General features: G+C 42.4%; 1 protein-coding gene across 3 annotated transcripts in view; it reads right to left on the reverse strand.

The window, feature by feature from the left end:
• Positions 1 to 3,725: 3,725 nt before the first annotated feature.
• Positions 3,726 to 12,750, reverse strand: part of MARCHF1 (membrane associated ring-CH-type finger 1) — a 1,944,794-nt gene continuing 1,935,769 nt past the window's right edge. For all 3 annotated transcript variants that reach the window (XM_069631376.1, XM_069631375.1, XM_069631377.1), the window contains one exon: positions 3,726 to 6,299. In XM_069631376.1, coding sequence (XP_069487477.1) covers positions 5,995 to 6,299 — 305 coding nt within the window. In that variant the 3' untranslated portion in view covers positions 3,726 to 5,994. The remainder of the gene's footprint in view (positions 6,300 to 12,750) is intronic.

The raw sequence follows: 12,750 nt of genomic DNA on the forward strand, positions 1-12,750 counted from the left end.
CCTAGCTTCCTACCTCAAAAACAAAAAAAGAAACAAGTAGAATTACAGTAATAAAGGACTTTAATGGTTCTAGAATTTTTGTAAAGAGATTATTAATGTATTCAGAAAATTCTATCATCAATTATATTCCTCTGATTCTACTCCCAATAATCCAAACATTGCTGCCTTCCTACAGAATATTACACGTTCAAGTTATCCGACTATTAATGTTGACTCACTTAATTCATCCATAACCCAAAATGAAATTACCAAGGCTATACATGAGCTTAAAAAGGCAAGGTGCCAGGACCCAATGGATTTTCCATTGACTTCTATGCCCATTTAAAATCATTACTTACCCCTAAACTATCTGAACATTTTTCTCACTTTATCTCAAAATCAAAATCTGAAGGTACCTTTACTATAGTTATCCTTCTGGCATTCCCTAAAATTAATAAAGATCCTGAACTACCACAAAGTTACAGACCAATTTCTCTAATTAATGCAGACTTCAGAATTTGCATCAAAATCTTAGCAAATAGACTACTCCCTTTTTTCCCTAAACTAATTAAACAAGACCAGGTTGGGTATGTTAAAGGAAGACGCTCGGCATCCAATATCAGATTTGTTTTGGATGCTTTGAATGTCACAGCCCTCTCAAGTGATCCCTATGCAGCTATTGCCTTAAATGCTGAAAACGCCTTTGATAGAGTCGAATGGGATTACATGTTCGATGCGATGCCGTGGCATGGTCTTCATGAACCTTTCATATACATGATTAGAATTCTTTACTCTAACCCAAAACCACTATTTTTATGAATGGTCAGATGTCACCTTTTTTTACTCTAAGCAGAGGTACATGGCAAGGGTGCCCTCTTTCTCCTGTGTTTTTATCTTAGCTCTTGAACCATTTTAAGAAACTATTAGATTACATCCTCATATCCAGGGAATAATTTATGGGGGTGTGCATGTTAAATTAGTAGTTTTGCAGATTATATTCTTCTATTCCTTAAGAATCCTGAAATAAGTTTAGATAAAATGCTTCATACTGTTTCACATTTTTCATTAGCTTCAGGATATTAATTAAACATGGACAAATCGGAAATTCTTCCTCTGAATATTCATTGTACTAAACATCTGTTCCAACCCTATGGCATGAAGTGGTGTCCTAAGAAAAAATGAAATATCTAGGCCTGCAAATGTTGTCATCAGCCAGAGATATTATTAAAGAAAACACTAATATCGTATTAACCAAAATTAAAAGTCTTTTAGATTCCTGGTCCTTGCTATATTTATCCTGGTTGGGTCGCCTTCAATGGATTAAAATGATGATTTCCCATATTATTTAGTACATTTTATTTAAGCTTCCTGTGCTGATTCCCAGTATTTTTTTTTCAAGATATTGATTCAGGCCCTTCATAGACTAAAAAGGAAAGCTGTCTGTGTGAGGGTTCGGGGGGGTGGGTGGGATTCCCTGACTTTATTAAATATAATTCTGCCTTTATACTTTAACAAGCACATGGCTGGTTTTGTCAAGCTGCACACTTCCTCACCCCTACATGGGTTTGTGTGGAAAGTATTATGGTTTGGCCCTTTTCTCTAACTGATTGTTATTTGTTTGCTACAGAAAAATAGATGTACTAAATGTATTAATGTTCGATTTACTGCTAAACAGATTAGAATGTGTTTCGTCTCTACAAACCGCTCTAGGTTTAAATCACATTTCATTTGGTTTAAGGATCTGTTTCAGATTAATGGTAGAGTCATTTTTTGGAAAAGTTGGATATTAAAAGCAATTAAATATGGACATCAACTTTTCAATCAAGGTATACTGCTAATCTTCAATGAATTCAGGGTGAAATTGGCTACTCCTAAATCTTTTCATCAATACTCACTAGTAATTGATGCTATCATAGACAATGTGCAGCTTCTGATGGAATCCTCTGTGCAGACTAGTGTTGTTAGACAAAATCATATGTACAACCACCAGTTTTCGGCTTCCCTTTTCTATAAAGAGCTTACTAATTGATTCAGCTGAGAATTTCCAATGGAAATCACAGCAAGATTGGCAACAGGACTGTTCAGTTACTTTAGAAGATAATGGTTGGCTGTCTTTTTGGAAAACAAACCTCAACCATAACTGTTTTGGCGAATCTAATCCAATCACTTTTCTTTTTCGTCATGGTGAAGGATCATTCAAACATACGTTTTTGGAATGTAAATATAGTGAACATTTTTGGAATACTGTATGGCACATTATAAAATGTATCTTTAAGTTAAATGAACCCTTTCATTTTAAGATTTTGTTTTTGGGCAGTGCTCTCTTTCAACATCATTTAGACTCCCACACATCTTATTTATTTGATCTTTCCATTCTAATTGCTGTCCAGGTTATCACAACTAATTGGAAGAAATTTGACCCGATTAATCACAAAATATGGTGGAGCTCCATATGTAACATACATAGAGTGGAGGGCTGTATTGCTTCAACCCCGATACTCTATCAGAAGTATGAATTCAAATGGAGAATGTTTTCTCATTCCCTCACCTCAAAGGATTATTCTATTTAAAATAATATTATTGTTTTCATTTAATGATTACCCTTATCCTTTCCTTTCCCCTTCTCCTTATCCTCCCCACTTCATGACTGTCCTGTCTGTAATGTATGTTATATGTTTTCCCCTCCGCATTATTTTTAAAAAAGTCTCTTTCTGACTCATACATAGTTTTAATTCAATGCGTCAATTCTTGTTCAACATTTGAAGTTCCCAAGGATGGCCCATTACAAAAAAAAATATATACATATCTGCTTTGTTATTACCTTCTCTACTATGATGTCCACGCATTGTTTTGTGCCTTCAATAAACAATCAAAAAAAGAAAACGAGATACAAACAGGTGGTGATTAAACAACATAGGGCCTGATTCACATACGTGTTTTATGATGGCACAATCCCATTGGAATGTGCTCTATGAATCAGGCCCTTAGACTTCAATGGAAAAACTTGCCATCTGATTAAGTCCTACTGGACTGGAGCTTACGCTCCAACAAAAGGTTTTCATCACGAAGCATTTGAAGTGCTTTTTTGAGTAAAAAAAAAAGGTTATAACATGCAGTGTGCGTACCATGGCAGGAGGCGTTAGAGTGGTCCATGGATATCATGGGCACATCGGGTATGGCTGAGTATATGCAGAATATATGTGCAGGGTCTAGAGTGTCAGTGACAGTGTCCATTGGATCCACAGAATACATGGTGTCAATCAAAAAGAGGGACACACTAGGTGCTTGTTTTTCAATGCCATAACACGGTGGGCTACTGACTGTGGATGTGGGCCCCTTAAGAACAGTTACATGTAGTATTGCTTAGTGCCACATGACAAATTGCATCCGCACTTTCTGTTGAAACATTGTTACCCAACAGCTTGAAGTTCAGATTCCAAACAAAGCCAGAGGCAAGAGAAGGCATACACGCCACTTTCAGACCATGGGTTTACCCAGACCTGTAACATGTATTGTGTTTGCCCCCAGCCTACTCACCAGCTTAAGTATGTGGCTAGAGTCACAGCGTACACAATGCATCTGAAAGGGGGTGTTGTGGTAAGTGAAGAGGTGCATGTTACTGACGGCCACGTAAGGGCCTGGTGTATTACTAGCCAATTGTAATTTATTTTATAAGAAGCCCGTGTCCGAATCGGTCCATGAAGTAATTAGTAATGAGCTGAAAGAAACATCAGATTTAAAAAGCGGTAAGTACATCATCAGCTTTAATCACAGTCAGTACATTCGATGTGCAGCACTCCATTTGGTACATTCGAGTCCAATTCAGGGGGGTGGTGGGGCTCAATATGTGTTTTTGGGGTGCCTGGGAAGCAGTGCATCTTCCAGCTCTGAACCAATTCTGCCTGCATCATATACCTCTCTCCTAGACCGTGCCTGCACTTTCAGTCTCTGATCTGTAGTTGGAAAAGAAGCAACAGCAGACTGAGCATGTACCAATGACATATCTGTCTTTCATAACAATTCCATTAAGCATTGCACACAGCTGACAAAGGCGACTTGATCATTTTCGGAGTAACCACACTTCTTGAGAATCACAAGTCATGGCAAAAATTCAAAGCAAATTATTTCAATTTCAGGAATCACTTTGTTTTTGTCAGTCGCCACGCTTCCCTTATGTTTTAAGTCCCTGATCGTTACACTTTGCTTCGTAGATGTGACAGCATTTGCGACATTCAGGCCCACAGTGGAGTTCAACTTTTTTTAAATGTGCACCAATGTGTTGCCCAGGAGTGAGCATAGACGGGTCGGGCAGCCCCCGAGGCTATCACATGTACATAAAATGTGCAAAGGTAGTGAACAAAAAAACGTTTCTTTATGGATGACATCTCTCTCCTCACAGACATTGTAACACAGAGTCTCACATCTTTTGCACATGTACGTTACATTTGCACTTCCATTGTACAAGACTATCAAAAACCGAACGTGAATAAAAACAGCTCATGGCCTAGTATCTGACTTCTGTCTCCTATCAGAGCACTCTGATTTGATGAGGAAGGATGCTAAAAAAATGCACAGGCTGTTTTTTTTTTCTAAAAAAAACACTCAAATGTTTATTGTGACTACTTTAAATGCTTCCTATGTGCAATATCACACAATCTGCGAAACAGGCTTCCATTTTGAGTGTCCTGCAGTCTATTTAGAGCCATACAGACAAGCAATAGAGAGCGCCCTGTCCTCCACCACACCAAAGCCTGATGAATGTTCATACGACCTGCAAAGGGAAGAGTTTGTATGAACTCGGGGCTCACATCCATCAAAGCGATAACGCACAGCAGGTTGGCCATTTTAGTCAGTCGATTCTACCAGTTTTTTGGGGGGGAAATTGAATGTTCTATGTCCTAATGCCCCACCATTTATTGTACTTCAAATGCTGTATAAGACATTTAAGCATTTCCTTTCTGCTTGGAAACATCATTCCTGTGCAGACCACACTACCTAAACATGCCCACGCGATTAGTTAACAGCACAGGCAGGTTGACTTGCTAGCACGGCTGTCTTAACCCCATATTGTGATTGCCTGGGAACGTATGACACAGCTCCAACTCTTTCCCCAAAGCCAGGCCACCAGGGCAGCAAGGGAATCACCTGATGGGCAAAGAAATCAGCTCACTTCAGGAGTGCTGGGCCATCCAAATAGGAATTTGCGATCTTCTGCAGAAAATGGTGTTCCAGCTTCATCCAGGGTATTCATAAAGCACCATGTGTTACCATCGTCAGTAAGAGTGTTGAGTTCTCTTCTAAGCCAAGATCACCGATCTCCCAGCATGCTTGACCATTATTGTGTTACTCATGGATTGGCTGGGCATACGCCGCTCATGCCATGAACCTGCAGTATTTTCTGCCGAACCCCCAGTAAAAACATTGTTATCAATTCAACACGGTCACATTTGTGCTGCATACACCAGTGGCACCTGGGATAGTCTAAATTCTCCCCTAGTGTTAGTAGAAACATCACACAGTCTTGCCAGAAATAAATTATGGTGTTTGAGGGCTTATACCAGGAATGTGCTTTTTAATTTCATCCTATATTTACACTGTTATTTGAGGTGCCTTTGGCTTGTTTAGACAAAGTAAAGTTAGAAAAAGGAGACATGACATATATCTATATTGTGACTGTATTCCTATTTACTGTCTCTCCTATAATTACAGTGACCATGAAATACTATTCAATTAGACATTCTTCTCTCAATGCAACAGCTGATTTGCGTTTTATACTGCAGCTGTTTCTTCTGTTCTTTCTTTACTATGCTTCATTAGGAAGGAGCTACTCAACAGGCTCAATTTTGCAGAAATGTAAACTGTTGCTTGATTGTGTTTCTCTAGAGCTGTTTTCCTGATCAGGCATTTCGCAATTTCAGAATCACATTTATTCTGAAAAGTGGTTGTGGTACAGCACACACATACAGTGTACATCCCATAATGTTCAGTCTTGGGCCGCAGGCCCTGCTATCGCAATCAAATAGGCAGGTTCTCAGGCGCAGCCATATCTGCTTGTTCCGGTTGTGTGTGCGTTCCCGTCTGTGTCACAGGCACCACCACTGAGTCCTTGATGTCTGTGTTCAGACTATTTAAGTAGTTCTTTTCCTCCACTTTTTTGGCAGTGTCTGGGCAGTTTTGGACAAATATCACTCGATTGTAAGCCTTCAACCGGCGCCACAGTTGAATGTAGACTTTGCACTGCACATACATGAAGACCAGCCCGCCTGTAAATCCAATCGCCACCACCACCAACTTTGTCCAGAAAGGCCATTCAAGAACACCTTTTGAAAGAAACAAATATATAGTTAGCACTGTGATTGTGATATGACTGCTTTATATTTTAACTGTTCATACTGACAGCCAAGACACAATGGCCAAAAGTCTCATGTTCATGCATACCTATGCAGGCAAACCCTTGTCGAACACCATTAAAATGTTGCATACATTTGCACACATGGTACTTTTCGAGGTTTATTCATAAAGATACTCCAGGGGGTGTTTGAAGCCAAAGGGTGTAGGCGCTGGATGCCAGTTTCACATGACGTGTGCCAAATAGTACACCACCAGCATATTTAAACCCGGTCATCAACCGCAGCGGTGAAACACGCGAGGTGGAAGGGAGCGGTGTTTGGAGCAGAAGGGTATCCAGCCACGGACACTGCTCTTTTTCTCTTTGTTACTTCTAACCAACGCTGCATCAACAGGAATTGGACATGGCAGGTTCTGAGGACGGCGCACCCAGGATATACGGAGCATGATGGTCGTGGGACCCATGCTGGGATTGATCTTGAGATTGAGTCAGAATCTGCGTCTACAGTAAGCATCTCAATCGTTCTTTCTTGTACAGAGCGTTTGCATTTTAATATCCCCGCACCCTGCTGATTAAAGCGGTTGTCAGGCTCGAGCAGGTACAACGTATCTAACAGCCACAATCAGTCTGGCCTTAGTGGTGTGTCATTAGCTGACTTACTACAGTGCTTAATTTGTGGGGGGGCTTGCCAAGCCTCAGCCCTGGCACTTACTTCTGAGCATTGGCTCTTCTTTCTGATTGCAGATTAATTCTGTTGTGGTGTTGTGGCAACCTTATTATTTTAACAGTCAGTCATATTAATACAAGAATCAAAGACAGTGTGCACCAGCCAGAGTCTTTTTCATCCTCAGCTGTCTCATTGTTATTCAGGAAGCTGATGACCCAGGTTGGTAGGGCAGGGCTATTTATCAATTTTCATGAATAACAATTAGTTGGAGGGTGACAATGCTGGGCACTGATGCTGGCCGAGTCTGCGCACTGCTCCACTCAGCCTGCATGGCATTCCAGCACTTTCTCTATTGTAACGCTCAGTGGGGTGGGGTGACAACAACTGAAAAATCACCAGCAAGCATCCTCCAACACAGGAGAAAGGTCCCTGAAAAGGCCAATATCAAAGAGGAAATTCCTGTCACAAGTGCCAACCTACAGAGGCGTTGCTGGGGGAAGGGGGTTAAGGGGGCTATAGCCCCTGCTCTTTTGGCTGTAGCCCCGGATAGAATCTCAGGAGCTACAACCAAAAGGCCCCAGTCCCGACACTTCCGACATCGGCGTAGCCCCAGGTCTTTTCCAGACCTAGCAACACCCCTGCCAACCTATACAAGCAGGCCCTGATGCAGTGTTTGATAGTCAGGTTCATCAGTTCAGCAATGATTTTGCCTACATTTTCCCATCAATTTACCGAAGAAGAAAATATACAGTTTTTTGTTCTGGGAATAGTTGCTTAACTGTTCTGCTTGCCACCGATAGGATCAGAGCAAATTGTTAACAGTGATGTGTTTTTAAAGAAACACTTAAACATTTATATGCATTTTCAAAACACACTATGTTATGTCAATTGGTAACTGTAAATCGCAAAGTGCATCACTGCAATGAACTGGTGGGAGCTGCAACTTTAATCTCAAATATGTTAACACTGTATGGAGCAAGCGTGGGTGGTGTCAACAGTTGGTGGGGAGCCACCCGCCCCAATGTATCACAGGGGGTGCTAGAAAATATTTGGGCCCTGGCACTTATTTTCTTACAAATTAAGCACTGATTGAGCGCCACCTGTGTGCCTTGATTGCTGCATTCTACAAGCTTGGCAGAACAGCTTAAGACTGAAATCATTTTTCTATTGACTTAGCTGAGGGAGCGAAGGGGGGAGACGACTAAGGGGGGCCCTTGAGCAAATCGCGCATGCCTCTCTCCTGAGCTACTCGAGTTTCGTGCCTTTCAAGCGAGCAGCAGAAATGGAGACGGACTTTTTCTTTAGATAGTCGGTTCTTGTTTTTCGATTCTACAGGTCTTCCTTTAAGCCCAGGGTCGTTTTAGCAGACCAGCGCCCAGCCCATGTGCTCCTATTATTGTGCATTGTGATATCGACCTCGTGTATTTTTCTTGTTTTCCTTTGTTTCTCATTGTGCTTCATATTAGCACTTTTATTTAGTGTTTTTAACGCAACCTAGAGAACCAAAGAGTATATATAGCCCATAGGGTATATAACTTTAGGCTTTTTGTGTGAGCAATTTAGTCATATTGTGCAATGTCAAAGAGGAAGGCAAATACATTGCTTTCTCCAAGGGGTGGGCATAAGAAGTTTTGTAAAATGTTTAACCCAATAAATGAGGCCAATGTCCTTATCACTGAAATAAAGGACCTTCTTCAGGTTATTAACTGCATTGGAAAAAAGCATGCCTCCCCAACTAACGATGGGGTTATGAAACATGGTATTTTATACAATTGTGTGGTGGTGGGAGTGCAGGTACAGTAATTGTGGGTGTCCAGCCAGAACCTAAGACTGGGCCCACTGGATCTGCCAGATCGCCTCACATTTTGCAAACCAATAATGCTAAGTACCAGACACAAGACCTGTTGGGAGATTTTGAGGTGGGGAAACACCCTGGGCAGGGGGGCGGGGGGGGGGGGGGTTACAAATCACTTGCCAGTGCACCAGGCGTTAAGGAAACAACTCAGTTGAATGCAATCAAACTTCACACACCTCTGTTGGGTAGCAGTGTCAGTCAGTACAAGCCAGGCCCAAGGAATAGCTTGCAGGTCTGCAGATGCCATATTAGGGCAGGACACACAGGTTACCCAAGAAGAGGTGGTTGTGATTGACCCTAGTGTTCTGCTGTCCAACAGGTACTTACCCTAAGAAGGAACTCCAGTAAAAGTATCTGGTAGAGACAGACAGAAGGGAGTGTTCCCCATGAAGAGCAGCTGACGACCAGACTCCCCATGTTATTTGGTATATGTATAGCACACACTCTTCGCAAACCACAGAAAGATGTTTATCTGTCTGAACTCAAGGAACTACGTCATGAAATCAAATCACTAAGAGATTTTATAATTACCCTGATGACTAAGGTAGATCAGCTAAGCAAGGGTAGGCTCCTACCACCCATGGGTACTGAACTAAATCCAATGGCCCCGGACATGACAGCATGCAGTGGAAACCTCATCAATTCGTAACTGGGGGCTTCAACATCTGCCATTAGCCATCTTGACAATGGCTAAAACGAAGCTCCAGGAGTACTTGGAAAACAAAGAGAGCTAAGACGGCCACAAGGGCCAACAGAATGGTCCAAACTGACTGACAACTTCCAGAATCGAAAAGCAGCAAGTAATCTAGAAATCTCCATGGGGCCCACTGATAGATGGAGTGCAACAACTACTATGCATTATTTTTCACTATTTTGCACCACTATCGAGCACTTAACAATTTAGCACATTGATAAGAACCACCTGACTAAAGGCTGGCAATGCTCAACTAGGAAATACATTTTCTTGTAGGGCATTTCTGGTCCTGAAGACAGAGGTGCACTCACATATACTACTGAAAACGGTTGAACTGTTGGTAAACTGTAATCTCCAGACAACGGGAGATACTGGTATTTTGTGTTATGGTCGCACACCAAATAGAATACATATTTGTTTGGTATCTACTTGTGTGTTTTTTTTAAGTTTCCTTCTGGTAGTTGCATAAGGAGGTATAAAGTAGTTGCCTTACCACACCAGTGTAGATGCTTTTTTAATTGTGTATTTTGTAGTTGTAGAGAGAGAAAGCGTCTTTTCTGTCCCCTCTTTTAGATAGGCGGCATACCAGCGAGACCTAAGGACAGGCGCTGACAGGAAGATACAGTCGAGATCTTTGGTGAGGGTGTGTAGCCGGGGAGATAATAATAATTGTCTAGTGATACCTCACTTTGGTGGTGTGGCAAACCGATAGTTGCCACCATCGATAGACATGCACTCAATAACTTCCCATGCACTACCTATCATTATCTGCCCACTGGGGGCCAGATTAATTTGGGAAAAGTACAGTTTTCTAAACTATATCATTTTAAATCAAGAACTGACAAGGAAGAGGCTTCTGTTATTATGTATAATGCCCCCAGACTGGCTAAAGGTATTTTTGAAACCATTAATCCTTAATAAAAAAATGCGGATTCGGTTTGTCAATGTGCTTCTAAAAATAGGGAGGCTATTGTTCAGTGTGTGCGGCGGCAAATGCCCTACAGTCCTGATGATTCCATCCAAATATTTTTTACTAACAGATCCCTGGCTGAGGGTCTACGAGTGATCGATTTTCAAGCAAACCCACCAAACAGCTCTTGAATCACCTTAAGAGCCTCCCTACCAATGATGAAGAAAATGATTAAAAATCCCCTTGGTGACCAAAGGCAGGGTGTTGGGTGTGAGAATCAGCCTACAGAGATTCCACCTAATAATGTCCCCATAAATCAGCTGGGGGCAGGTGGAACAATACCATTGCATGCAGGAAGGGGCCTTGAACGAGTGGATTGACTCACACATGGTACTGGGAAGGACACCCTATTTATAAAGTATCTTGCAAAATGATATCTTGGAACATAGCTTGCATAAGCAAACATATAGCTGACACCAGCTGGTGTAAATATATCCCAGGTTTTAGCCTCATCTTCTTTCAGGAACCTGGGCCCAGGAGACCGCTGTTATGCAGGGTTGTCAGTCCTTCTTCATGCCTGCACATAAAGGTGTTAGGGATAGAGCGATTGGTGGTCTAGCCGTTTGGATGGAAGCAGTACTACATTGGGATGTGGAGGACCGAGCAACAGGCTCATGTGATCTTCACCATCTTGTAGTTCAAACACCTGCTGGCCATAGATATTGTTGGGAAGGGAACAACCCCGTCCCACCCCCATAAGCACATTAGAGTAAGGCGAGCTGCATTCCAGGCACTATGATGGACCAGGGGGGTAGGGTGCATGGTGGCAGGACCCCACCCCAATATAATCAACCCACATAGTGTAGCCCAAGGCACAAGCAAGACTTCCATTTTGTATAGATGTTAGTGCATTTTGTGTAGATGTTAGTAATCATAGTTAGGAGACAAGGCCTGCACAGCGAACGCAGCATTTCATGCACTAGGGCCTAATTTGTGAGTCAAGGGAAACTTCCAGCCATACCTGAGCTCCCATGAGGACAACCCACACCCCAACCGCCATAAAGCTCATTAACAGTTCGTTGCAAAGATGTTTTTCTACCTGAAAGGAATGTGCCCTACAAGGACACGATCATAGACCGGGGCCTGGTGTGCATGTTATCTCACACTGGCCAAAGCTTTATCAGCCCCCCCCATGCGACCACGAGTTATAGCCTATATAACTGACTAAGCCCCAAGATCGCGGAATTCCATGGCACCAGGTGGCTTTCGACTACTAACCCTAAAGTAACAATTCTTGAATGTTCAAAGAGAACGGACATTGCACTTCTGTGAGCTACAAGCATATGATTTGTATTGCAAGGTGCTGGGAGGGGTAAATTATAAACGAGGGTGGAGAACTTGGACCGGATGGTGTGGAAAGGAGTGAGTGAAATGTGTGTGTGTAGGTTAGAGTGTCCCAGAAACTCCTTTATGTCAGTCTTAAAGCTTGCCAGGTGCACAGTATAATGATGAAGTAGCATTGTGTTAGGAGTGTAGTTAATCTGTTCTTTGACCTTCTTCGGTGAGAAGATGATAATCTCCCCAGCACCCAAGTGATGAAAGATGGATGGACTGGGCTGGAACCAATGACCTGGCATCCCTTATGGAGCAGGCAAATCCGTTATAGGCACACACCAACCAGCCACACAGGTTTTTACTGTATGGTATTACATCACGATGACGATGTGTCTCCTCTTAAGCCTCTACCTCTACCCTTTTTTGGTAGCACGTTCTTGGCAGCAGAGTTCTTTGCTGTTGCTCTCATCTTTGTGTGAGATTAATACTTGTTATCCTTACAAGATTTACTTGGGCCTTTCTTCCCTAGCGGGTTGTATTCTCTCTGGTATTAGCGTTCAGGAGCATGCCTTCAATTGGTGACCCTGACGTGATCCCAGAGCCCCTGTATTTGCGGAGGCTTCCATGCCACTTCTCCAGAAGGTGCCACACCCACCTAAAGTGACCGGTCCCGAAAAAACACATATTCTGAGTGGTTTAGCAGGAGCCATTTTAAGAGAAGTCTTTGCTGCTCTTTGAAAGGGGGCACAACTCTGAGTACAGTGCAGGCCAGTGTTGGAACCCCGTGACGGAGGAGTTCGGGTGAATACACATAATCGATAACAAGTAGGGGACAGATGCATGGGGAAGTGTGGGAGGTGAGAACACGTGGCGAGCGAGGTTGTCGATGTGATGTGGGTGTGGTTTGTGTTATTTCTTATTGGTGTTTGTATTGTAAAGAGATTATTTCAGTAAGGCATTA

The sequence above is a fragment of the Ambystoma mexicanum genome, chromosome 6q (assembly GCF_040938575.1).
Source record: "Ambystoma mexicanum isolate Mex_15411 chromosome 6q, UKY_AmexF1_1, whole genome shotgun sequence".
In the NCBI taxonomy this organism is placed as follows: Eukaryota; Metazoa; Chordata; class Amphibia; order Caudata; family Ambystomatidae; genus Ambystoma; species Ambystoma mexicanum.